At 48.3% G+C, this 24,761-nt stretch overlaps 1 protein-coding gene across 1 annotated transcript; it reads left to right on the forward strand.

Annotated features, from left to right (window-relative positions):
* On the forward strand, positions 1-24,761 carry LOC142839233 (HAUS augmin-like complex subunit 8). The gene is made up of 10 exons (XM_075955215.1): positions 1-146; positions 5,501-5,550; positions 8,261-8,313; positions 19,364-19,430; positions 20,387-20,445; positions 20,731-20,796; positions 20,880-21,038; positions 21,347-21,488; positions 22,533-22,695; positions 24,436-24,761. The coding sequence occupies exons 1-10, from the start codon at positions 118-120 to the stop codon at positions 24,557-24,559; spliced, it is 912 nt and encodes a 303-aa protein (XP_075811330.1). The 5' UTR covers positions 1-117; the 3' UTR covers positions 24,560-24,761.

Genomic DNA, 24,761 nt, shown 5'->3' on the forward strand with positions numbered 1-24,761 from the left:
CCCAAAAAAGCGGGCTCCTTGGCTTCACTTGCTGACAGGCCCCAGTGCCCCACTGTCCTGCCTGCCTCCTAGAGAGCGGAGCCCCGAGAAGAGGCTCTTTGAGTGGAAGGCGGGAAAATGGCGGACTCCTCGGAGCGGGACGCGGGGTGAGTTGGGGGCACAGTAGGGCGGGGTTTAGGGGCACCCGAGGGCTGGTCAGAGCCTGGGCTGACGGGTGCCCAAGCGGGAGAACGGGGCTCCTTAGAGCCACTCCCCGAATCCCTCCCAGCCTGGAGGCCCAGGCTCTGAGCATCTCCTGTGCGGCTCAGAATGGAGTTGTGTGTGGTACTTTGGTGTTGGCAGCAGGTAACTTAGCCTCATGGTTCCTAGCTTTTGCATCTAGGGGAGCACTCAACCTCCTGAGTTCTGTGTGTGACTTGTTCTGTTTTGGTTCCAAGACAGGGTCTCTTGTAAGCCAGGCTTGCTTCGAACTCTCCAGTTCCTGCCACTCTTCCCGCGGGGATGATTAGTGTGCTCCCCCAGCAGCAGCTGGACCAGTCTGCTGCACCACAGCACTGCGGGGATTCATCCTTGTTAGTGAGCTTGGGAAGTATTGGAGCCTGGATAGGTTTTTTTTTTCTTAGAATTTCAGGTTTACTTTTTTCCTGAAAGGAGTTTTGAAGCACTGATAAGGGAAGAGTCGGGGGGGGGGGGCGGAGAGATGGCTCAGTGATTAAGAGCATTGCCTGCTCTTCCAAAGGTCCTGAGTTCAATTCCCAGCAACCACATAGTGGCTCACAATCATCTGTAAAGAGGTCTGGCGCCCTCTTCTGGCCTTCAGGCATACAGACTGAATATTGTATACATAATAAATAATAAAATTTATTATACATAATAAATGAATAAATAAATAAATAAATACATTTTTTTAAAAAAAGAGGGGAAGAGTTAGGGAGTTACAAAATAATCGCTTGAGAGTTATGGTCTGGAAATTGATAAAAATCTACACCTGGGCGGGTTGATGCTAGTGGCAACCACAAGTACTCAGTGATGGTAAAGAAACTCTCCCACCCCACCTGAGCTTCACTAGAAGCCTGCCTGTCAGCACAGGCAGGAGGTGGTGGTGGAAGAATCCCGAGTTCAAGGACAGTCTGAGTTACCTACCTGAGGACCTGTCTCAAATAAACCATTTTTTGTTTTTGTTTGGTTTTTTGTTTTTGTTTTTGTATTCAAGACAGGGTTTCTCTGTAGTTTTGGAGCCTGTCCTGGAACTAGCTCTTGTAGACCAGGCTGGCATCGAACTCACTGCGATCCACCTGCCTCTGCCTCCCTAGTGCTAGGATTGAATGCGTGCGCCGCCACCACCTGGCCAGCTTTTGTTTTTGTTAGGAATATTTCTTAGATGAGCCTCTCTGCCAACACAAATAATTCCAATCAGACCAAATTAGACCGAATAAAAGATGCCCATGTTTGATGGAGCGCTCCTGGGTGGCACCAGGAAAGCATGGTGAGGGGAAGAGAGAGAAGGGGAGACCACATGTTCATATTTTGGGGGACAGCCTAAAAACCCTGTGGGAGTGGTCCTGACCCTCCCTGGGGAGGCTTGGTGGGCTTTCCCAGGGGAGGGGGCTTGAAATGGATGCCAGGGGCTGGGGTGACGCTTTCACCCAAACATCCCAGACTCTTGGATATAGGGACCCGACTCAGGTCTGGCCACTTCCTGTGAGCATGGAGTGACATTGGCAAGGGGGGAGTTGGTGGGCTCATGAGAGGCGTGGCTGGAGCGGCTTCCCATTTACTGTCATCCGGGAGACCTCAGGCAGCTGTTGGTTGAGAGAGATGAGAAAGCAGGAGGCATTTGTTATCATTGACCCTATGAATAGGGCTAGCCATGGGAAGTCATTAACTGCCAGAAAGAATGGGACAGAGAAGTGCCCTAGTTGTACAGGTGAGGCTCGGGTGTACAATTGGGACACACTAGCAGATAAAACCAGATTTTAGTTGTTAGGTGTCCTTGATCCAGGAGAGTTGGTACCAGTGGTGAAGTCCCAGGAGCTGGTGCAGGTGTTGGCATTTTCTGGAGAGCGCTTTGTAAGTTGGTCTTGGCCCAGATGGCCAGAGTGACCTGTAAAATATGCGTGAAAATGGGTGGAGTTCAAACAGGCTCTGGAGGGCTGGAGAAATGGCTCAGAGGTTAAGAGCACTGACTGCTCCTCCAGAGGTCCTGAGTTCAATTCCCAGCAACCACATGGTGGCTCACAGCCATGTATAATGCGATCTGGTGCCCTCTTCTGGCCTGCTGGCATACATGGAAGGAATGTTGTTTTTTGGGTTTTTTTTTTTTTTTTTTTTGGTTTTTTGAGTCAGGGTTTCTCTGTGGTTTTGGAGCCTGTCCTGGAACTAGCTATTGTAGACCAGGCTGGTCTCGAACTCACAGAGATTTGCCTGCCTCTGCCTCCCGAGTGCTGGGATTAAAGGCGTGTGCCACCACCACCCAGCACGGAAGGAATGTTGTATACATAACAAATAAATCTAAAAATTAAAAAAAACAGGCTCTGGAAGACTGTTAGTTGTTTGTTTGGGGTTTTTATTATTATTATTATTACCAGACCTGATTTTTGATACAGCAGTAGAACTTTTTCCAGAAACCTGTAGGTATCTGTAAGAGAACTGGAACAGATTTACATCTTGGTGTCATAGCAAAAGGCTGTTGCTTTAGGTTAGAAGGTTTGCACATTTTAGAAGACAATTAAAGGGAATTGGGAACTCTGGATTTTTAAGATACACCTGTTAATCTGAACTATGAAGCCTTGAAAGAGGCACACCTGTTTGTATTTTAGCAGGAAACTTCAAATGAAGTAATGAGCTACCAGTACCTTAAGTTGTCAAATGCCATGGATGAAGTAATAAGTGAACAGTATCCTAAGTCACCAAATGCCATTAGACAGATCTAAGGGGATAAATGGGCAAAAATGAGACACCTTTTTTAGCTACACAGGCAATCCCAAGTCTCTCCTTAGTCCTCGGAGAACATCAGCCTGGAGGCAGTGATTGCCGTTAGCTGCTGGGTACAAGAGGCCCCAAGATTTTCCTGTGGGGGGAAGATTTAGTCCACCTGTCATGGCAGGATGAGAAGATTGAGTCCCCGGGTGGCATCCAGGAAGCTGAAGAGGTAAAAGGCCGCTTTTTGGTGTGTGGGTGTCTTTGCAAAACCCAAAGGCAAGCCTCAAGGCGGAAGATCTTTGTAACCATGTATCTTCTTGGAGGAGCTATAGGTGCCATGGGAGCTGGCATGTCTGTGTTAGAAGCACTTTTGTTAAATTGCCATACTCTCAGATCTGTAAAGGCACTTGAGAATTGGGCACCATTACCTGGTGTATTTAAACTGGACATATAAGCTAAATTTAGGCATGTATTTTATCCAGTTAGTTACAGCTTACCAATGCTAGTGAATGTAAGACGATTAAAAGGAATATTTTAATAAGTCAAAGAATACTAGCACACTGTCACAGAACTCCCTGTGGAGACCCTGTGAGCTTCCAGCTCACAGATCACAGAGATCTGAATGAAAAATGAGGATGTGGCCCAGCAGTGGTGCTGCAGGCCTTTAATCCCAGCACTTGGGAGGCAGAGGCAGGTAGCTCTCACCTAGGCTTTTACACAGAGAAATCCTGTCTCAAAAAGAAAGAAGTAAAGAAAGAAAAGAAGTAAAGAAAGAAAAGAAAAGAAAAATGAGGACATGACTGCTCCAACGTATATGGTTGAGCAGAAGGTTTATTGTAGATATGAGGGAAAGTACAGCCAGAGGCATCAGGAAGAGTCCATACTGAACCTGCCCAGCAGCCTGAACCAGGCCATGAGAAGAGAGAGAGGGAGCAAAGAGAGCACTAGAAACATACAGACCAAGTGGACAAAATGGCTGAGTTATATAGAAAAGAGAAGCTGGGGAACTTCAGGGTAGGGGCAGGGTATGCCTGCCAGGCTGGCTCTGTGACAGGCACTTGGGATGCTGAGAGATGATAAGTTAAGTAGGCCCCTCACTTAGACACTTGACCCAATGAGGTCCACCTGCCTCTGCCTCTGCAGCTTATAGACTTGTACCACCACACGCGGCCCCAGGCCAGCTTCCTTACTCGCAGGTAAAGGTGCTGCCACCAAGCCTCATAGCCTCAGGATTCCCAGGACCCAACTACAAAAGTCATCCTTTCCCTCCCGTGTGTCAGAGGACGTGAGCACCACATACTGCATCAGATTTAAAAGGCTGAAGTGCTACAGAGAAGAGGCCGGTGGGTGGAGCCTCCTGACCAGCACTATACCTCAGACTTCCAGCTCTTTACACGGGTAGTGATGGGCACAGGTCAGGTCAAGGCCATGTTGCTGAGGCCTCCGTGATTGATGGGCAGACCCCGGGGCATCCTGAGGGACCACAGCAGGTGCACCTGCCCTGCTTCCCAAAGCCAAGCCCCTACCATCTGTAGGCTTCAGGAAGAAGCCAGCAGCAGAGGCTTAAGACCCCCAGAGCTGGACTGCTGGGGACTGAGCTCAAGTCCTCTGCAAGAGCAGCAAACTCTTTATCCTGCGAACTGTCTGTCCAGCCCTGGTAGGAAGATGATGAGTTCTGGGCCAGCCTTGGCTGTAGCGTGAGACCCTGTTGGTTGTGTGTGTGTGTGTGTTAATTATCACTGAACAAGCCTGACAACCTGAGTTTGGGTCCCCAGAAGCCACGTACAAACTGGATGCAGTAGTGCCTGCACTCCTAGCACACCCTACAGGGAGATGGGAGGCCAAACAGGAGAGTCTGCAGGGGTGAGGACTGGCTAGCCTGGTATACGCAGCCGTGGATGAGAAGGTGGAACGTGACCTATGCTGAGATTGTCCCCTAACCTCTCTGGAGGCACCACGGTACGCACAGTTGGTGGCACTTACACAGCTGCACTCACAGACATACACAGAATAAATAAAAATGAAAATATTTAGAGAATACAACTATTTGGTGACATATGAGCGATGTGTGACCCAAAATGTGCTATGTCAGCAAAGTTTTGTTGCCACATGGCCCACGCATTGTGTCTGTCAACTTTGGTACTAGAATAGCAAAGTTGAGTAGTTGCTGGTCATGACAGTGACCGGGGAGCCTAGGAAACTGACACTTTGCAGAGAAAGGCTGTGTCACCGTCCTCTCCCCAACCTGCCATCTCATCCTTACCATTGGACTCTTCCCTCCTGTCTTCTCCAGCCCCTGTGCTTGCAAATCCTCAGCCCCAGCCCTTCCGAAGCCCTCCCACCTCTCTGGCTGTTGTCACACCAGCCTGATGAGACAGGGATCTTCCTGGTCGGGAAGCTCTGATCCCTGTGGGCCAGTGTTCTACTGCCTTCAGGAGGAAGTTGGTCTTGTGGGGGTTCCACCTCCTGCTTGTCTAGGGACGATCTTCACATGCCCCGCTGCAGCTGACGGAAGGTGGCTCTGGCCTCTGCAGATCTTGTAGATGGATGAATAGCACATCTCTCTTCTCTCTTGTAGGAAGCCCGCAGCCACTGGTGCCCCCAAGACAAAAGGAAGAAGAGTACAAGGTGAGCGCTTTAAGGAAAGTGTTTTGTTTTGTCTTCATCAACGATTTTTGTTCAATTTTTTTATTACACGTGTAATCTCTTTGGAGGGGTGTGCATATTGTATCATGAGTATAGAAGTCAGAAGGGAACTTGTGGGAGTCAATTTGTCATCAATCAAGCTGGGCAGCAAGCAAGTGCCTTACATGCTGAACCTTTCTGTTCTCTGAGAAAGTCTCATGGATCCCAGGTTGCCGGTCAGCTCCTGATCCTCCTGCCTCAACCTCCAGGGTGCCATCTAGTTCATGAAAGGGGTTTCTTGGGGGCAGGGGAGACAGAGACAAGTCTGAAACTTCCACTGCTCAGTGGCATGCCTTTGGGGACTCGGGGTTGTCTTTGTCCCTGAGGTGTCCTGTGACTGTAGTTGTCCTTTGGAGAGTTGAAGTCCCTCGAAAGTGTAGCTCTAGATGTGCACAGGCCACAGATCCAAGTTCCTTCAGAAACCTGTGGAGCTGCCCGGTGTGGGTGCTGGAAGAGCAAGTACTCCTCAGCCTCATAGGCTCCTTTTTTTTTGTTACACTTCGTGTGGGCAGGTAGCACATGTGGCACACACATGGGGGTTAGGCATAATTTGGGTGGTTGTTTCTCTCATTGCACCATAGGAGTCCAGAGGACTAAACTCGGACCCTCAGGGTTGACAGTGATCACTGGACCTGGTTGGGTTTGGGGCTTGGGGTTTGGTCTTAGGGATGGAGCCCAGGGCCCCACATTTGCTAGGCAAGCGCCTAACCACTGACCTATATCCTCAGCAGATATTTTGTTTGTTTGTTTACTGCGATGGCAGAAGTAGAATTGGGGCCCTCACTGTGCCAATTGAGCACCGTGCCACTGAGTGGCCCCAGCCTGGCAGTTTTGTGTGTAAGCTATGACATGTTTGCATGCTGCCTGGTTTTGTTAACACTGGCCAGGCCAGATGCCCCAGCCACCGCCAAGGGGGCCTGGATCTGTGCGTGAGTCTCATGAGGGTCCACCCGTGATAAAGGCTGGAGTGGTGGTGAGGACAGAGCATGGACATAGGCCTCCCCAACCCAAAGGTACAGAGTCTGACATGGCTCACGTGTGCCCCAGCTTCCCTGCCCCTGGGCTGCTGTGGGCTCTTCTCCTGTCTTTAACTTTATTGTTACTTTTTAATCTGCTAGCTTCATTTAATTGAGAAACATGAGTGGTCAAGGTACAAACGACCACAGACCAGCTGTAATGAGAAATCTGGAGTCTTCCATGGTTGGCAAGCAGGGTCTGAGAGCTGGCCTGGGCACATAGACCAGTGGGCCTGTTTGTCCTGGCTGCAGGCTCAACACGTTTAAACTGAACCAGGGTCAGATTCCTACATCTGGACTGCATTTTCCAAGCTTTTTCCTGGCACAAGCCCCAGGCAGAGTCTGACTTGGCCTTTTACGTCCATTACCTATGCTCTCAGAGCCTCTGCAGGATCTCAGCGAGAACCCCCAAATCCATGCCAGCACGGCCATTCCCTCACAACAGTTAACATCATCTAGGGTTACAGGAGTGGATCTCTATCCCTCTGATTTAAAGATAGGAAGGTGGGAATACTAAGACCACGGTGGGCAGCCCAGCTTTACTGTACTGAAGCACAAACAGAGATGGACTCCACCAGAGAGGGATAGACCCAAAATGCTGTGGGATTTGTTGTTTTGTGTTTTGGTAGGTGGGAGGGGGCTGTGCACATGAATGTAGATGCTCTTGGACACCAGAGAGAGTGTTGAATCTCCCAGAACGGATATTCCAGTTGCAAGCATCCCTGTGGGTGCTGGGACCCTAACTCCAGTCCTCTGCAAGAGCAACAAGCGCTTAACCACTGAGCCATCTCTCCTGCTCCTTTTTTTTTTTAAAAAAAATTGCACTTATTTACTGAAGGTGAGGGGGATACCAAGGTGCACATATAGAGATCAGAGGAAGGCTCTTGAGAGTTGAACCAAAGTCATCAGGCTTGCTTTCAAGCCCTCCACCCAGTGAGCCATCCCACTGGCCCCTGGCTTTCACGGTCTAGAATGTTTCTATCTTTGAACTTACTTGGCACTTGCTCCTACTCCAAGGACCCACATACAAGAGACGTTCCATCAGTGTCTTATGGACACTGAGTGTCCTGTGAAGGTACTAGTTGCAGTAGCTGCCATGTGCATACTGGGGAGACTGAAGGAGACAGTCTGCATCGGGCTGTAAGGCTGGTGCTTTTCCTGTCATTGGCCCCGGCTCTCCACTGTGGGGTCCTGCTCATGCTCTATGTCTTCATGCTGCAGCATTCCTCTTCTCTAACAAACACTGTTGGTTAATTAATAAAGAAACTGCTTGGCCCTGATAGGTTACAACATAGGTGGGGGGAGTAAACAGAACAGAATGCTGGGAGGAAGAGGAAGTGAGGTTAGAGGCCATGCCGCTGCTCCTCTCCAGGGCAGACGCGATGAAGCTCTGACCCAGGATGGATGTAGGCTAGAATCTTCCTGGTAAGCGTACCTTGGGATTACACACATTAATAGAAATGGGTAATCAAGATGTAAGAATTAGCCAGTAAGAAGCTAGAGCTAAGGGGCCAGGCAGTGTTTAAATGAATACAATTTGTGTGTTGTTATTTTGGGGCATAAGCTAGCCAGGTGGCTGGGAGCTGGGTGGCAGGAATGCAGCCCGCAGCTCCTACTACACACTGTGTCGTCTGCAGGAGGAAGAGTGGTTGAGTCCAGATACCTGCAATATGAGAAGAAAACTAAGAAGGTAATGGAGTCTTTTACTCTTGGAGCCACTAGGAATGGGTGGAGGGCACGTGGCAGCTGCAGCCCGATCCTGGAAGACACCATTGGGGCCTTTGCCGCCTCCAGGTTCTGGGCACAGTCCTGAGTCTCTGGTGAGAGTGACACCAGTGTCCATCAGTCGTATGTACCTCCTCTGCCCCTCCTGTTTTGAGGGCCTCTGTTCTGTCAGATCTGTCCTCCAGCACTATCCCTTCACACCCAGGAGGCTCCTGAGTGATGGGCAGTGGCAGCGGCACTCGGTGTGGGCCACAGGCACAGCTGGCAGGGGTGACGTTCACTTCTGCATCTTCCTGTGTGATACTTTTTCAGCTGTCAATAAGCAAGGCTGGCAGGGCTTCCTGAGGCCCCAAAAGCTGCACTGCATTGCAAGAATGGGGGAAACATGTTGGGGTCAGCTGCAGGCTCATCCCTGTGGTGACACATCCCTGGAGCACAGGATCCAGTTCCAGGTTGTCTGTCACGGCCAGGCAGGACTGCTGAGCACAGGCTTGGTTTATGACAATCAGAAGGTTAATTTCCCATCTGCCTGGCCTGTGCCCCAGGAAGTGTGGTGAGGGTTCCCAGGATTCCTGAAGCTCTGACTGGAAGTCTGGTTTAAGGGAAGGGATTCTCACATCACCCTGCAGACAGCTTTCCCAAGCTACTTATCCCTGCTTCCATTCACCCTGTGGCTGTTGCCACCTTGAAGGCTTGGCCACAGTGCCCCCATGTGTTTATACAAGGCATTTTGGTTCTGCTACCCCATCAGGTGACCTTGGTCTGGCTGGAGTCTTGAGTGTCTGTTGTCATGGTAACATTAGCCTGCGCTTTCTCCTGAGGCTGAATGGATCTCAGAAGGGCTGGTCCTGAGTGGAGCCCACTTCCAGCTGAGCAGCCCTTTCCCTGAGTGTGGGGCAGATGATCTTGAGTTTCAGATTTCAGTTGTGGATAAGGGGTGCTTGGGCTGTGCTGTGTGCTCCCATTCCTCCTGAACACCATTTCACGTTTCTCCCAGGCACACTTCTGTGACTTCAGTAGGTGTCTCCAAGGCAGTTGGTGGTGGGCATTGCTCTGCATTGGTCCTTGTTATTTTTGTGTGTGTGTGTGTACGTGTGTGTGTTGCAGGTTGTACAACCATGCATGTACACATGGATGGATGCCAGAGTGAAATCTTTCTTTTGTGACAGGATTTCACTGAACTGCCAGCTCTTGGGATCCTTTTGTGTTCCTCATCCCTTGCTAGGGTGAGAGGTTCTTGTGGTGAAAGACTTAGAGGCCCCTTAGCACTACTGCACCCCCTTCCTCGGAACCAGGGCCCTGGTAACCAACAACACGTGCACGAGAGCTTTGAGTACTTTCCATCTCCATTGTATAGACCTGGACCCTGGAACTGGGGTGAGACGACCTTGTAACCGTCATAACATTGATCAAGGTTCCTCCTTGTAACTATGACATTGATCAAGGCTCCTCCTTGTAACTGTTACAACATTGATTAAGTAGAGTTAGCTGACCATTAAATGAACTAGTCAAAATAGTAGACAAATGATTTTTGGGCTTTCCCTTTGATTTTGTACTCCCCCCTCCTTGATTTTGTGTTTTTTTTTTCTTTAAAAGAGCTTGTAATAGACAAAGCAGTCATCCTTCTCCTCTCGAGGCTGGGGGACCTCTGCCGCGGCAGAATAAAAATTCCTCTTGCTATTGCATCAACCGAGTTGTGAATGTCTCTTGGGGCGACCTTCTCCTTGGTGGGGCTTTAGGGCCCAACAGTGGATTTGTTTCTGTGTAGATGCTGGGGATTCAAACTCAGGTCTTCAGACTTGCAAAGTGACTGCCAGACTACACACTACACAGCCCTGCTTGTTGGCCGTTAAATTCTCATTTTGTTGCTGGTTTGTTTGTTACATGTTCTACCGTGGACATTTTCTCGCTAGTGAGTCAGGGTTTTCAGTGGTTGGCTTTCGTGGCCTGTTGTCAACAGCCACAGGCAGCAGCTCTCGTGTCATTGAGCACAAGTTCTGAATTTGCTTTCAAAAGACCAATCAATATTCCAGCCCGGCGGTGGTGGCAGGCATAGGCGGATCTCTGTATGTTTAAGGCTAGCATGGTCTACAAGAGCTAGTTCCAGGAGAGATAGGGTTGTTGCACAGAGAAACCCTGAAGCATGATTAATAAACGCTCAGGGTCAGAAATTGGGTTTCAGTCTGAAGGTCTAAAAAGCAAAACAGCCAGCCACTGGCTCTTGCCTCTCCCTCAGTCTGAAATGGCGATCCTGCCTCCAGATTTCTCAGAATGAGACTATGTCTGAGAACTTCTCCCCCATCTTTTTCCTCTGTAGGGCTGGGATTAAAGGTGTGTGACACCATAACCTGGTCTGTAAGGCTGACCAGTGGGACTGTTTTACTCTCAGATCTTCAGGCAGTCTTTATTTATTAAAATACAAAAGAAAACCTATCTCACCACCCCCCAAATAAAAGACCATTATGGATTTTTCTGCCTTTTTTCTTTTATGGACAGTGTCTCTCTACATATTCCTACATGGCCGGGACTTAGAGAGATAGAGAGATCCACCCCTGTACCTCCTGAAGGCTGGAATTAAAGACAGGGCAACCACGTCCAACCACAATTGTTGGTCATCTGTTGTTGGACCTTCTTTAGACTGCCAGTTCCCAAATGATGGCACAGAGACTTCTTATTAATTATGAAAGCTTGACCTTAGTCTAGACTTGTTCCCAACTAGCTCTGGCGGGTGGTGGTGGTGGCACACACCTTTTATCCCAACATTTAGGAGGCAGACAGACCTCTGTGAGTTCAAGACCAACCTGGTCAAAATTTCCAGGGCAGTAGGACTGTTTCACAGAAAAATCTGTCTTAAAAAAAATTACCACGTCTATATTAGTCTACATTCTGCCATGTGGCTCCTTACCTCTCTGTACTGCTGACTCCCTCAGTGTCTCCCTGGCTTAATTATGAGAGCCTCTGATTCTTCCTGAGTTCCCTTCTCTCCTGGAAGCCCCACCTGTTCTCTCCTGCCTAGCTATTGGTCTTTCAGGTTCTTTTTAACCAATCAGAAGGTGCCTTGGGCAGAGACACATCTTTACAGCATACAAAAAGATTATCCAACAGCAATCAGGTGTGTACACAGACCTGTTGATGGAGCCCAGGCCTTCATGTGCCAGAGCCCAGCACCTGCTGGGGATTGACTGCATGGGCTCCCAAGTCAGCGTCAGGGACGTGCTGGCATGGGGGTCTCAAGACCTGAACCCTGTGATTCTTCTTGGGATCTGACAGGCTTTCATGTATGATGTGTGAGGGTGGCATCTGGCTTCGGCACGTGCCCCTTTTAGTCTGGAATTTTTTTTTTTATTGAGAAAAGGACAAAAAATTTTCCGCCTCCTCGCAGACTCCTATTTCCCTCCCTCTCCTCCCACCCTTCTCCCCGTCCCCCCACTCCTCACCCCCTCCCTCTCCAGTCCAAAGAGCAGTCAGGGTTCCCTGCCCTGTGGAAAGTCCAAGGTCCTCACCCCTCCGTCCATGTCTAGGAAGGTGAACATCCAAACTGGCTAGGCTTCCACAAAGCCAGAACATGAAGTAGGATCAAAACCCCGTGCCATTGTCCTTGGCTTCTCATCAGCCCTCATTGTTCACCATATTCAGAGTCCGGTTTTTTCCCATGCTTTTTCAGTCACAGTCCAGCTGGCCTTGGTGAGCTCCCAATAGATCAGCCCCACTGTCTCAGTGGGTGGGTGCACCCCTCGTGGTCCTGACTTCCTTGCTCATCTTCTCCCTTTTTCCGCTCCTCATTGGGACCTTGGGAGCTCAGTCCACTGCTCCAGTGTGGGTCTCTATCTCTATCTCCATCCATCACCAGATGAAGGTTCTATGGTGATATGCAAGATATTCATCAGTATTGCTATAGGATAGGGTCATTTCAGGTTCCCTGTCCTCAGCTGCCCATGGAACTAACTGGGGACATTGCCTTGGGCCCCAGGGAGCCACTGTAGGTTCAAGTCTCTTGCAAACCCTAAGGTGGCTCCCTTAACTATTAATTGTGCTTCCGTGCTCCCCTATCTAACCTTCCTTTATCCTAATAATCCTGTTTCCCCAAGTTCCCCCCATCCTCCCCTTCTCACTTTTCTCTGCTCATCATCCCTTACCCCAATCCCACCCCACCCCCAAGATCCCAATTTTCTCCCCAGCAATTTTGTCTACTTCCCATAGCCAAGATGATAACTATATGATTTTCCTTGGGTTCACCTTCTTATTTAGATTCTTTAGGTTCACCAATTGTAGACTCCGTGACCCCTATTTATTGCTAGAAACCAATTATGAGTGAGTACATCCCATGTTCATCTTTTTGGGTCTAGGCTACCTCACTCAGGATTGTGTTTTCTATTTCCATCCATTTGCATGCAAAATTCGAGAAGTCATTGTTTTTTACCGCTGCGTAGTACTCTAATGTGTGTATATTCCACACTTTCTTCATCCATTCTTCCATTGAAGGGCATCTAGGCTGTTTCCAGGTTCTGAGTATTACAAATAATGCTGCTATGAACATAGTTGAACAAATGCTTTTGTCATATTATAGGGCATCTCTTGGGTATAATCCCAAGAGTGGTATTGCTGGGTCCAGGGGTAGGTTGATCGCGAATTTCCTGAGAAACTGCCACACTGATTTCCAAAGTGGTTGCCCAAGATTGCATTCCCACCAGCAATGGAGGAGAGTACCCATTCCTCCACAGCCTCTCCAGCAAAGGCTATCATTGGTGTTTTTGATTTTAGCCATTCTGACAGGTGTAAGATGATATCTCAAAGTTGTTTTGATTTGCATTTCCCTGATTGCTAGGGAGTTTGAGCATGACCTCAAGTGTCTTTAGACCATTTGAACTTCTTCTGTTGAGAATTCTCTGTTCAGTTCAGTGCCCCATTTTTTAATTGGGTTAATTAGCATTTTAAAGTCTGAGTTCTCTATATCTTTTGGAGATCAGACCTTTGTCTGTTGCAGGGTGGGTGAAGATCTTCTCCCGGTCAGTAGGTTGCCTTTTTGTCTTAGTGACAGTGTCCTTTGCTTTACAGAAGCTTCTCAGTTTTAGTAGGTCCCATTTATTCAATGTTGCCCTTAATGTCTGTGCTGCTGGGGTTACACATAGGAAGCGATCTTCTGTGCCCATCTGTTGGAGGGTACTTCCCACTTTCTCTTCTTTCAGGTTCAGTGTGTTCAGACAGATATTGAGGTCTTCAATCCATTTGGACTTGAGTTTTGTGCATGGTGATAGATATGGGTCTATTTTCATTCTTCTACAGGTTGACATCCAGTTGTGCCAGCACCATTAGTTGAAGATGCTTTCTTTCTTCCATTGTATACTTTTAGCTCTTTTATCAAAAATGAGGTGATCGTAGGTTTGTGGATTAAAATTCGGGTCTTCTATACGATTCCATTGGTCGACTTCTCTGTTTTTATGCCAGTACCACACTGTTTTCGTTACTGTAGCTCTGTAATAGAGTTTGAAGTCAGGGATGGTAATGCCTCCGGAAGATCCTTTATTGTATAGGATTGTTTTGGCTATCCTGGGTGTTTTGTTTTTCCATATAAAGTTGATTATTGTCCTCTCAAGATCTGTGAAGAATTTTGAAGGGACCTTGCATTGAATTTATAAATTGCCGTTGGTAGAATTGCCATTTTTACTGTGTTGATCCTCCCAATCCAAGAGCAAGGGAGGTCCTTCCATTTTCTGGTATCTTCTTCAATTTCTTTCTTCAATGCCTTAAAGTTCTTGTCAAATAGATCCTTCACTTCCTTGGTTAGAGTTACCCCAAGATATTTTATGCTGTTTGTGGCTATTGTGAAAGGTGAAGCTTCTCTGATTTCCCTCTCTGCTTCCATATCCTTTGTGTATAAGAGGGCAACTGATTTTTTGGAGTTGCCCTTGTATCTTGCCACATTACTAAAGGTGTTTATCAGTTGTAAAAGTTCTTTGGTGGAGTTTTGGGGGTCGCTTATGTACACTATCATATCATCTGCAAATAACGAAAGTTTAACTTCTTCCTTTCCAATTCGAATCCCCTTGATCCCATTATGTTGTCTTATTGCTATTGCTAGAACTTCAAGCACTATATTGAAGAGGTATGGCGAGAGTGGACAGCTTTGTCATGTTCCTGAGTTTAATGGAATAGCTTTGAGTTTCTCTCCATTTAATTTGATGTTAGCTGTCGGCTTGCTGTATATAGCTTTTATTATATATAGGTATGACCCTTGTATCCCTAATCTCTCCAATACTTTTATCATAAAGGGATGTTTTATTTTGTCAAATGCTTTTTCAGCATCTAATGAAATGATCATATGGTTTTTTTTTCTTTCAGTTTATTTATATGATGGATTACATTAATAGATTTTCGTATGTTGAACCAGCCCTGCATCTCTGGGATGAAGCCTACTTGATCATAATGGATATTTTTTCTAATGTGTTCTTGGATTCGGTTTGCCAATATTTTGTTAAGGATTTTTGAGTCGATGTTCATGAGTGAGATTGGCCTGTAATTCTCTTTCCTGGTTGAGTCTTTGTGTGGTTTTGGTATCAGAGTAACTGTAGCTTCATAAAGGGAATTTGGTAATGACTCTTGGGTTTCTATGTTGTGAAATACATTAAGGAGTACAGGTATTAGGTTTTCTTGGAAGTTCTGGTAGAATTCTGCATTGAAACCATCTGGTCCTGGGCTTTTTTTGGTAGGGAGGTTTTTGATAACAGCTTCTAATTCTTCATGACTAACAGGTCTATTTAGATTGTTCACCTGGTCCTGGTTTAACTTTGGTATATGGTATTTATCTAAAAAAGTGTCCATTTCTTTTACATTTTCCAGTTTTGTGGCATACAGGCTTTTGTAGTAAGATCTAATGATTCTCTGAATTTCCTCTGTGTCTGTGGTTATGTCCCCCTTTTCATTTCTGATCTTATTAATTTGCATATTCTCTCTCTGCCGTTTGATTAGTTTGGATAGGAGTTTATCAATCTTGTTGATTTTCTCCAGGAACCAGCTTTTTGTTTCATTGATTCTTTGGATTTTTTCTGTGTTTCTATTTTGTTGATTTCAGCCCTCGGTTTGATTATTTCCAGTCTTCTACTCCTCCTAGGTGAGTCTGCTTCTTTTTTTCCTAGAGCTTTCAGGTGGGCTGTTAAGTCTCCAATATGTGCTTTCTCTGTTTTCTTTAAGTGGGCACTTAGTGCGATGAACTTTCCTCTTAGGACTGATTTCATAGTGTCCCATAAGTTTGAGTATGTTGTTTATTTTCATTGAATTCCAGGAAGACTTTAATTTCTTTCTTTCTTTCTTCCTTAATCCAGGTATGGCTCAGTAGTTGACTGTTCAGTTTCCATGAGTTTGTAGGCTTTCTGGGGGTAGCATTGTTGTTGAATTCTAACTTTAATCCATGGTGATCTGATAAGACACAGGTGGTTACTAATATTTTTTTGTAACTGTGGAAGTTTGCTTTGTTACCGAGTATGTGGTCAATTTTTGAGAAGGTTCCATGAGCTGCAGAGAAGAGGTTATATTCTTTCCTATTTCGGTGGAATATTCTATAGATGTCTGTTAAGTCCAATTGATTCATTACCTCTATTAATTCTCTAATTTCTCTGTTATTTCTCTGTAATTTTTCTGATTGACCTGTCCATTGGTGAGAGAGGAGTGTTGAAGTCTCCTACTATTAGTGTGTGCGGTTTGATGGCTGCCTTGAGTTTTAGTAATGTTTCTTTTACGTATGTGGGTGCTTTTATATTAGGGGCATAGATATTCAGGATTGAGACTTCATCCTGATGAATTGTTCCTGTTATGAGTATAAAATGTCCCTCTCCATCTCTTCTGATTGATTTAAGTTTGAAGTCAACTTTGTTAGAAATTAGTATGGCCACACCTGCTTGTTTCTTAGGTCCATTTGCTTGATAAGCCTTTTCCCAGCCCTTTACTCTGAGTAGGTGCCTGTCTTTGTGGTTGAGGTGTGTTTCTTGTAAACAGCAGAATGTTGGATCCTGTTTTCGTATCCAATCTCTTAGCCTGTGCCTTTTTATAGGTGAGTTGAACCCATTGACATTAAGTGATATTAATGACCAGTGGTTGTTAACTCCGGTCACTTTTTTAGTAGTAGAGTTTGTGTGTTTCCCTTCTTTGAGTTGCGCTGGTGAAGGGTCTCTAGATGTCTGAGTTATTGTGGTCATTGTTGGACTCCTCGGTTAGTGATTTTTCTTCTATTACATTCTGTAAGGCTGGATTTGTGGCTATGTATTGTTTAAATTTGTTTTTATCCTGGAAAATTTTGTTTTCTCCATTTATAGTGAACGAAAGCTTGGCTGGGTATAGTAGTCTGGGCTTGCATCCATGGTCTCTTAGTTTTTGCAGTACATCTATCCAGGACCTTCTAGCTTTCATGGTTTCCATAGAGAAGTCAGGTGTAAGTCTGATAGGTTTACCTTTATAAGTAACTTGGCCTTTTTCCTTTGCGGCTCTTAATATTCTTTCTTTATTCTGTATGCTTTGTGTTTTGATTATTATATGGCGAGGGGATGTTTTTTTTTTTTTTTTTTATCCAGCCTCTTCGGTGTTCTGTATGCTTCTTGAACCTTCATAGGTACATCTTTCTTTAGGTTGGGAAAGTTTTCTTCTTTAATTTTATTAAATATATTTTCTGGACCGTTGAGCTGCACTTCTTCTCCTTCTTCTACTCCAATTATACTTAGGTTTGGTCTTTTTATTGTGTCCCATATTTCATGAATGTTTTGTGATGAGAGTTTGTTGGACTCGCTGTTTTCTTTGATCAGGACATTTATTTTCTCTATGTTATCTTCAGAATCTGAGATTCTTTCTTCTATCTCTTGTATTCTGCTGGTTATGCTTGTTTCTGTAGTCTCTATTTGTTTACCTAGATTTTCCATGTGCAGCTGGCCCTCTGTTTGTGTTTTCTTCTTTGCCTCCATTTTAGTTTTCAAGTCTTGAACTGTTTCCATTATCTGTTTGATTGTTTTTCCTTGGTTTCCTAGGGTAGCATTCACTGATTTATTCAATTCTTCAAACTTTCTGTTATACTTCTCATCCATTTCTATAAGGGCTTTTTTTACATGCTGTTTAAGGGCCTCTATCACTTTCATAAAGTCAATTTTTTCTACTTCTTCTTGATTAAGGTGTTCCTGTCCTCCTGTTGTGAGGTCTCTGGGTTCTGGTGGTTTCATGTTGTTTTTCAGATTGTTGGGTGAATTCTTGCATTGGTGCCTGCCCATCTCTTCCTCCGAATGCTCCCCTATGGATCTTCTTTTACAGGATCAGGTCTCCTTGCCCACTGATGTACCTTCCCATTGATGTCACTCCCCAGTGATGGCTTTCCTGGTGCCTAGATCAGATCTCTGTGCTGCTTGGATAGCTCGTAAACAAAGGGCCTACCTTGCTTGCTGCAGGCAGGCTATTGAAACAAAGGAACTGCTGCCCTCCCGGTTGCCCTCCCGATTCAGATTCGGTCCCAGCACCCGAACAGGCTGAGCTGGGAGATGTTATGTGGCCAAAGAGGGGAGGGAGGCAAACAGGGTGGGGAGGGTTCTGGATGCAAGCTGGGTGGGATAGAAAGAGAGAGGAGGTATTGGGCAGTATAGCCCCTGCAGGATGACCAGGAAGTGTAGGAGGGATGAGGAACATCTGAGTTCCCTGTTCCGGGCTGCTGCTGCACTCACTTACCCCAATGATGGCTCTCCTGGAGCCCAGATCAGATCTCCGTGCTGCTTTGGTAGCTCGTAAACAAAGGCTAGTCTGGAATTCTTAGGGGTGTGCTTTTGAAACATTTTAATTGGAATTGAGTGTACAAATAATGAGATTCATGGTGACTTTTTAAAAACTTAACTACATTTTTATTCATTAGAGAAGGGTTCGGGCCAACTGTACATATGGTTACCAGAGGACAACCTGTGGGAATTGATTCTCACCTTCCACCACATGGGTCCTGCGCATCAATTTGGTTTGGCAATCTTGGTGGCAAGCACCTTTACACACTGGCCCAACTGCTGGGAGTTGAATCCAAGTTCTCCTCTTAACCAGCGAGTCAACTCTTCAGCTTCTGGTCACACTCAGTCCAGTTACCTTCACTGTGGGTTCTTCAGTATCTGACCCTAAACCCCACAGCCCTTGGCTGTTGTACCACCCGGGGTAGCCAGGTCTGCGTGAGTGTGTGGTCCCTTATGCAGATTGTTCTGAGGGGAGGGCACTGGCACAAGCAGTTGTAGAGCACGATGACCCCGAGTTCCGGAGCCAAGGCCACAGCAGTTCCTGTGCAATCGTGGCCTGGGTGGTCAAGAGCCCCACTGTCAGGCAGGCGAGAAGCAGAGCTTGCACTTTGTTCTTCACAGCTGATTCTCTTCGTGCCCTTGAGGGCCTGGCTGGCAGCACCTATGCAGGGTGGAGTCTGCTGCCTGCTGGCCTGACACCTAGGGCCATTGCAGGTGGTTGCCCAGAGTGACCCTCAGGCTTGGAAAACTTCTTTGCTCTAGTCTGAATAGGCTTGGGTAGTTTTGACAAGGAGTAGGTTTTAGTTTTCCTGTTCCATCCTGCTGCCTCCTTATTTCCTACAGAGGGTCCCCAGACCCAGTGGTGCATGAGAATGAACCACGACACAACCCCCACTGTGCTCCTTGCCTTTCTTGTACCTGACAGCTGGGCATCCACTGCTGGTGGTGGTGCAGCTGCTGTTTGTGAGCTTTGTAGACTTAGGCCAGGGAGAAGTCAGTGTCTCCTGAAGTCCAGAGTAACCTGTGTAGAAGTCAGCGCATCCTGAGAGTGCCATAGGAAGTCGGTCGCCAGCCCCTCCACAGCACACGCAAACACACACCCATCGAGATGGCAGTCCAGCACGTGTGCCGTTAATTCCCATGTCTGATGAACGTAGCTGTCCACTGTTTGACTCTCCCGTGTTCGCAGTCTCAAAACTCCTGCTTCTCTGTCTGACCTTTAAGCAAATGCATCAAAGGTCAAGTGGCCTGACCTCTGACTGTCTGTTTACATAACAGGCTTCTGCATCTGCTGGAGGGAAGTCACCAGAGGGAAGAAAGCCCAGCACATTGCAGAAGGTCAAAGGTGAGTCCTGGCTAGGGTTGGAAGGGTGGGACTCTGGCAGCAGGGAAGGAGCTGCCAGGCCTCCCTCAGGGCAATCAGGACAACCCATCACAGACTGTCCACAGTCCAGCCTGATCCAAAAGTCCCTCAATTCCCCGGTGATCCTAGATTGTGTCAGGTTGTGAGGGAAAACTTAGCATTAAGGGTCTCTGTCAGAAAGGATGTGGTTCAAGTGTGTGATGGGAGCATAGGCAGAGTGTCTGAGGCCCAACCATATGTCCACGGAACTACTTGCGGATCCAGGAGCTGCTACTTGCTGTCAGTTTAGGATGCTACAGAAATTATAACCAATGGGGTGCCTGACATTTGGACACTTGGGAGGTGGTGGCAAGATCAGAAGTTCAAAGTCATCCTTGGCCACGTGGGCTCCATTGAACCAGGGTGTGCATGAGACCCTATCTCAAAACACAGGAACAAAAATTTCTCTGTTCCCAGGTGGGGATGAGAGCAGCACATGGGCCTGGCTAGGATGTTCTCATGTGCGGCGTGAGCACCTCCTGAAGACGGGCCAGTCAGGAGTCAGGACCTGCCTGGCCTAAACAGGTGCTCACCAAAAGGGACTGACTAGGGTTAGGGTGTATGCAGACATTTTATTTGGATTTTGGCTTCTGATGGATGAACCACAGCTGCCGGTTGGCCCTTGGTGCACAGGATGCCCCTGGGTAGCATCTAGTTGGCCCAGAGGTCTGCAGTACCAAAGCTGAGGAATGTTGTTTGTTGGTTTTTGTTTTTGTCATTTTGTCGTCATTGGTTCTTGTTCCTGATGCCTTGGCACATTTGATGTCCGAGGACAACTCTGGAGTTCTCTCCCTCCAGCTTCCTGCGAGTTCAGGGATCGAGTGCGTCATCGGGCTTGCCAGGCAAGGAAGCATCTTTATGGGCTCAGCCAGCCAAACCATCCCATTTTTTTGACACAGGGCCTCATGTACCCTTGACTGGCCCAAAAGGAACGACACACCTTCCCCAGAAAAGACAGGTGAGCACTGGGGAGCAGACGGTGGGTAGGTCTGACTCCCGGCAGCCAGTCCTCCAGGATGGAGGCTAGGGCTGTGGTGTCCATGGGTCCTTGCTCAGGTCAGTGTGCCCATATACTGAGTGGGGAGACACCCATACACTTCTGGGCAAGGTGTGACCTGACTCCATCCTCAGCCCCGCGGACACCATTTGAACCTATAAAGTGCACAGAGGTTGGGGTTCTGCCATGCCCGGAAGAGCCAGGTCAACATGGCTTACTGGGAATTGAACAGCAGGACCCTTGCAGGATCTACAGGAGACCATGGACATGATGGAGTCGCAGACACTACTGCTGACCCTGCTGTCTGTGAAGGTGAGCTTAACTGGGACTCACGAAACAGCGTGTGTCCTCTGTCACCTCCCCCACCCCACCTGAGTTGGTCTTGCGACCCACAGATGGAAAACAACCTGGCTGTGCTGGAGGAGAAGGCTGAGAAGGACTTGGTGGCCTTATGCCATGAGAAGGAGCGTCTACAGCAGCGGGTGCTGGAGCTGCGGCGCCAGCTGCTGCTCCAGCAGAAGCATCAGGAGCTGGCTACCATCCTGGATGCCCAGGTGGGTTTGAGCATGCTCCTGAGGCTAGGGGTGCATGAGGGAGCCAGGATCAGGATGCCACCACTTACATTCTGCCCGCCCTGCTTAGGCTCCTGATACGAATGTAGTACTCTGTATGGGACACCTGTCTCTGCCACACAGTCTGCAGAATACTTGGCACCTGCCAGCATTGATGTTGTCCCACCGTGGAGCTTAGCGTAGCAACAGGGCCCCATCCAGGGCAGGTCAGAGGGGGTCCTGTTACCTGGAAGCTGGCCCTTCTTGTGCGAGTGAGCGGTGTGTCTCACAGTGTCCCCTCCTGCCTGCAGATGGAGGTGCTGGGCCCTCTCGAGGCTGTAGTAAAGCGCTTCAAGGAGCAATACAAGACACTGGCCACAGCCTTGGACGCCACACAACATGAGCTTCCCGTGCAGGGCATCCACATGCAGGGAAGTGGGCAGGAACTCCTAGGTAAGAACAGCCTTGCTGTGTGGCATTGCCTCAGCAGGAAGGAGCCTCAAGTCTCACATGCACCATATTCTAGGTGCCTCTACCCTGGGGTGGTGTTGGAACCCGTGTGGACCAAGTAGGACACAGGGAGCTGAGTCACGATTCCAACCCCACGCTGGACCTCACAGCTGGAAGACTCTGGGGGCAGGGTGACCTATCTACCGGCCCTGAGACCTCTGGGAGCAGGGTGACCTATCTACCGGCCCTGAGCCCTGGGCCCTACCAACAGGGTGGAGGTGTTGAGAGGTCATTTGAGGGATTCTCTGGAGCAGACATCCTCCTTAGGACTTTTTAGCTGCACAGGGTTTACTCTGCCTGGGCTACATAACAAATGAAAAAGGTATGGTGACCTACATTTATTGTCTGACTCTTGGGAGGCTGTGAGTTCCAGGCCAGCCTGAGGTACAACACAGTGAGACCCTGGCTCCATAAAAGAGCATAGTGTTGACCTGGAAGCTGTAGCGATCCTCCTAGCAAACTGCCCCTCGCAAGTCTGTACCCAGCAAAACCCCAGCACTGACGGTGAGGTGAGGACACGACACAGCAGGAACAGGTCCTTTAACCCTCATGACCTTGCTGGGTTGTGTGTGGTGCAGGTCTGTGCCTGGGACACACAGCTGCTACAGATACCAGAACCTCAGCTCTTTAGATCCGGAGGCCAGGAAGTGCAGGTCCAAGCCACATCTGGCAGGTGCATCCTGCTTGTCGCTCTTAGTGGAAGGACAGAGGGTGAGAGAACAGAGCAGCGGCTTGCAGCCTGAAGCCCCAGCTCCCCTGGTCCACAGGAGTCTCCTGGGCAGCAGTCACAGAAGCACCTGTGCGCTCCCCACTGGGTTTGCCTTCCCAGCATGCACTTGGCACCCACACTCCAGGGACGAGTGAGATCTCCTAAGATCCCTCCCTTTGGCCCTGTTCCCTGAGTGTGAGAGAAGAGCCAATGCTGCACAGCTCAAACAGCTGCTGCTTTGGGCACCGGAGTTCTGCTAACAGCCTGTATCTCCACAGATGATCTGGAGCCGGCCCTAAAGACCACCCTGCAGCTCCTGGGCGAGCTGGGCATCTCCTCCCCAGACGCCAGCGGGCAGGTGCCAGACACCAGCGCGCAGGTGTCACGCCTGCTGGAGGAACTCAGGGACTTGATTACCAAGAAGGACCAAGAGCTCTACAGGTGTGGGTCAGGCCTCCCCCTTTCCCCTCCATCCCTTCCCTCCTCTCTCCATCATCCCTTTCTTTTTAGTTGGGTTGCTGGAGGTGGAACCCCACCCAGCTGCTCTCTCAGGTGAAGACTGTTTGGGCTTTTGAGAACTCAGCTATTGAGTGCCTCACTACTACAGCACTGTTCCACTCCTAGCCCACTTCTGAGTTCTGAGACACTGGGACCTTGGGTGCAGTGAAGCCATCAATTCATACTGTGCCAGAGTCCAGCAGAGTAGGACTGGGGACCGTAGAGACCTGAGGTCACCACGGGCAAGGAAAGCATCCCACACTCAGTCTCATGCCCTAGATAGGGCAGCTCCAGGTCAGCAGGGGACAGAGAGAGCTTTTCTGAGCTGGACAGTTGCTCAACACATCTTAAACGTCATTCAGAAGTCAGTCTTAGCAGGATGTTTGGGGGTTTCTTTTTGTATGTTTTGTTTTGTTTCTAGACAGAGTTTCTCACTCTGGAACTCGCTCTGTAGATCAGGCTGGTCTCGAACTCAGAGATTCGCCAGCCTCTGCCTGCCAATAGCTGGGAGTGAAGCTGCACACCATCACTGCCTAGCCAGTCTCGTGGTTTCTTGAGGGACATTGTTGTTTTGTGTGTTTTCTAAGACAAGGTCTCAATCTGTAACACCGAGTGTGGCTTTGAACGTGCAGAAATCCTCCCACCTCAGCTTGCAGAGTTCTAGAATGGCAGGTGTGAACATCACACGTGTTGGGGTTTTGTTTTTGTTTTTTTACGTATTTTTATGTTTGGGCATGTGCATGCCAAGGCATGAGTGTAAAGGTCAGAGGACGGCTTTGGGGTCTGTTCTCTCTTTCCACTTTGTGGGCCCTAGGGATCAGACTGAGGTCATCAGGCAGGCTTGGCCATTTTGGCCACCTCCAAAAAAATGCATTTAAGGAGATGCCCATAGGAGTTCTCAGGGATTCTGAAGCGCCGTACCCAGTGCTGGCCTACAGAATGGGTCAGCCATCACTCATATGGAGCATAGACTGAGGATGTCTCCCTGTGCTTGTGACCACTGTATGGCCACAAGTTTTCCCAGTCAGTATCTGAGCAGTACAGATGTACCTGGTATTCACTCTTGGACACATGCCCTCCGTCATCTAGGGGCTCTTAAAGTCTTCAGACACCTGGCCTTTGACCATGTGGTAATGGCTGAATCTCACATCTAGCTTGGCACCAACAAGGTCTCCTCACATCAAATTTGCCCACTGTTGAGGGTGTGGGGCACTGAGGTCCCAGGTGAACAGGAGGATGAAGGATGCATTCAAGGCTCGCCACACAGCTCTTTCCTGCTAGGCCTGGGGGCACAGATCTGTCAGCTGTCTCAGATGCTTGGGGGCTGAGGCAGGAGGGTCATCAGTTTAGGGTCAGCCTAGGAATCTTAGGTGCTGTCTCCTTCAAAAGAGGGAGAGCTGGGGACGGAGGGAACTCAGTATACACAGGCCCTGCTTCTGTTTGCAGCACCATATGGACACATGCACACTTGCCCCCAAGTTGGCAGCCACCCTTGTTGACTTCCAAAGACACCATTAGGGTCCTGAGATCAGCCAGCAAGGAAAGTCTGGTGTCCTGAGTTCAGTCCCCAGGATCTGTATGGAAGGAGAGAACCTATTTCTCTAACAAGTTTGTTTTTCTAAGATCTCCTTTAGAGTTCTTGGCCAGAGGCGAAGTTGTCCCTTCTCTTTCTTCTGCCCACAGGATCTTCAGTCTGGCCATGGAGCTTTCTTCCCAGGCCAGCAAGGATGCAGCCTTGATGAACCAGGAAGTCTGGGAAGAGGCCCAAGGCACCCCTTCGTGCAGCCAGTGGTACTTCGGTCCATAGGCAGCAGACATCACCAATGTCCACACTCCTGGTGGTGGGGTGTAGGGATAAGCCCAGCCCATTAGGGGGCGTGTTCGCCTTGGGCTAATGTTACCTATAAATCTGGCGAGCATGAGCCCCACAGCTCTCTTTGTCTGTATTTCCTGCTGATCACTGGATGGCTGGTGTTGTAAGTTCATTAAAATTTGCTGTTTCATATTAA

Source organism: Microtus pennsylvanicus, chromosome 21, assembly GCF_037038515.1.
Source record: "Microtus pennsylvanicus isolate mMicPen1 chromosome 21, mMicPen1.hap1, whole genome shotgun sequence".
NCBI lineage: Eukaryota > Metazoa > Chordata > Mammalia > Rodentia > Cricetidae > Microtus > Microtus pennsylvanicus.

Excerpts from the sequence above, each read along its gene's own strand:
- LOC142839233 (XM_075955215.1), top strand. The coding sequence starts at position 118 with ATGGCGGACTCCTCGGAGCGGGACGCGGG. Across the intron at positions 20,446-20,730 it reads ACCTTCCCCAGAAAAGACAG|GATCTACAGGAGACCATGGA; the intron begins GTGAGCACTGGG and ends GGACCCTTGCAG. Across the intron at positions 21,489-22,532 it reads AAGTGGGCAGGAACTCCTAG|ATGATCTGGAGCCGGCCCTA; the intron begins GTAAGAACAGCC and ends GTATCTCCACAG.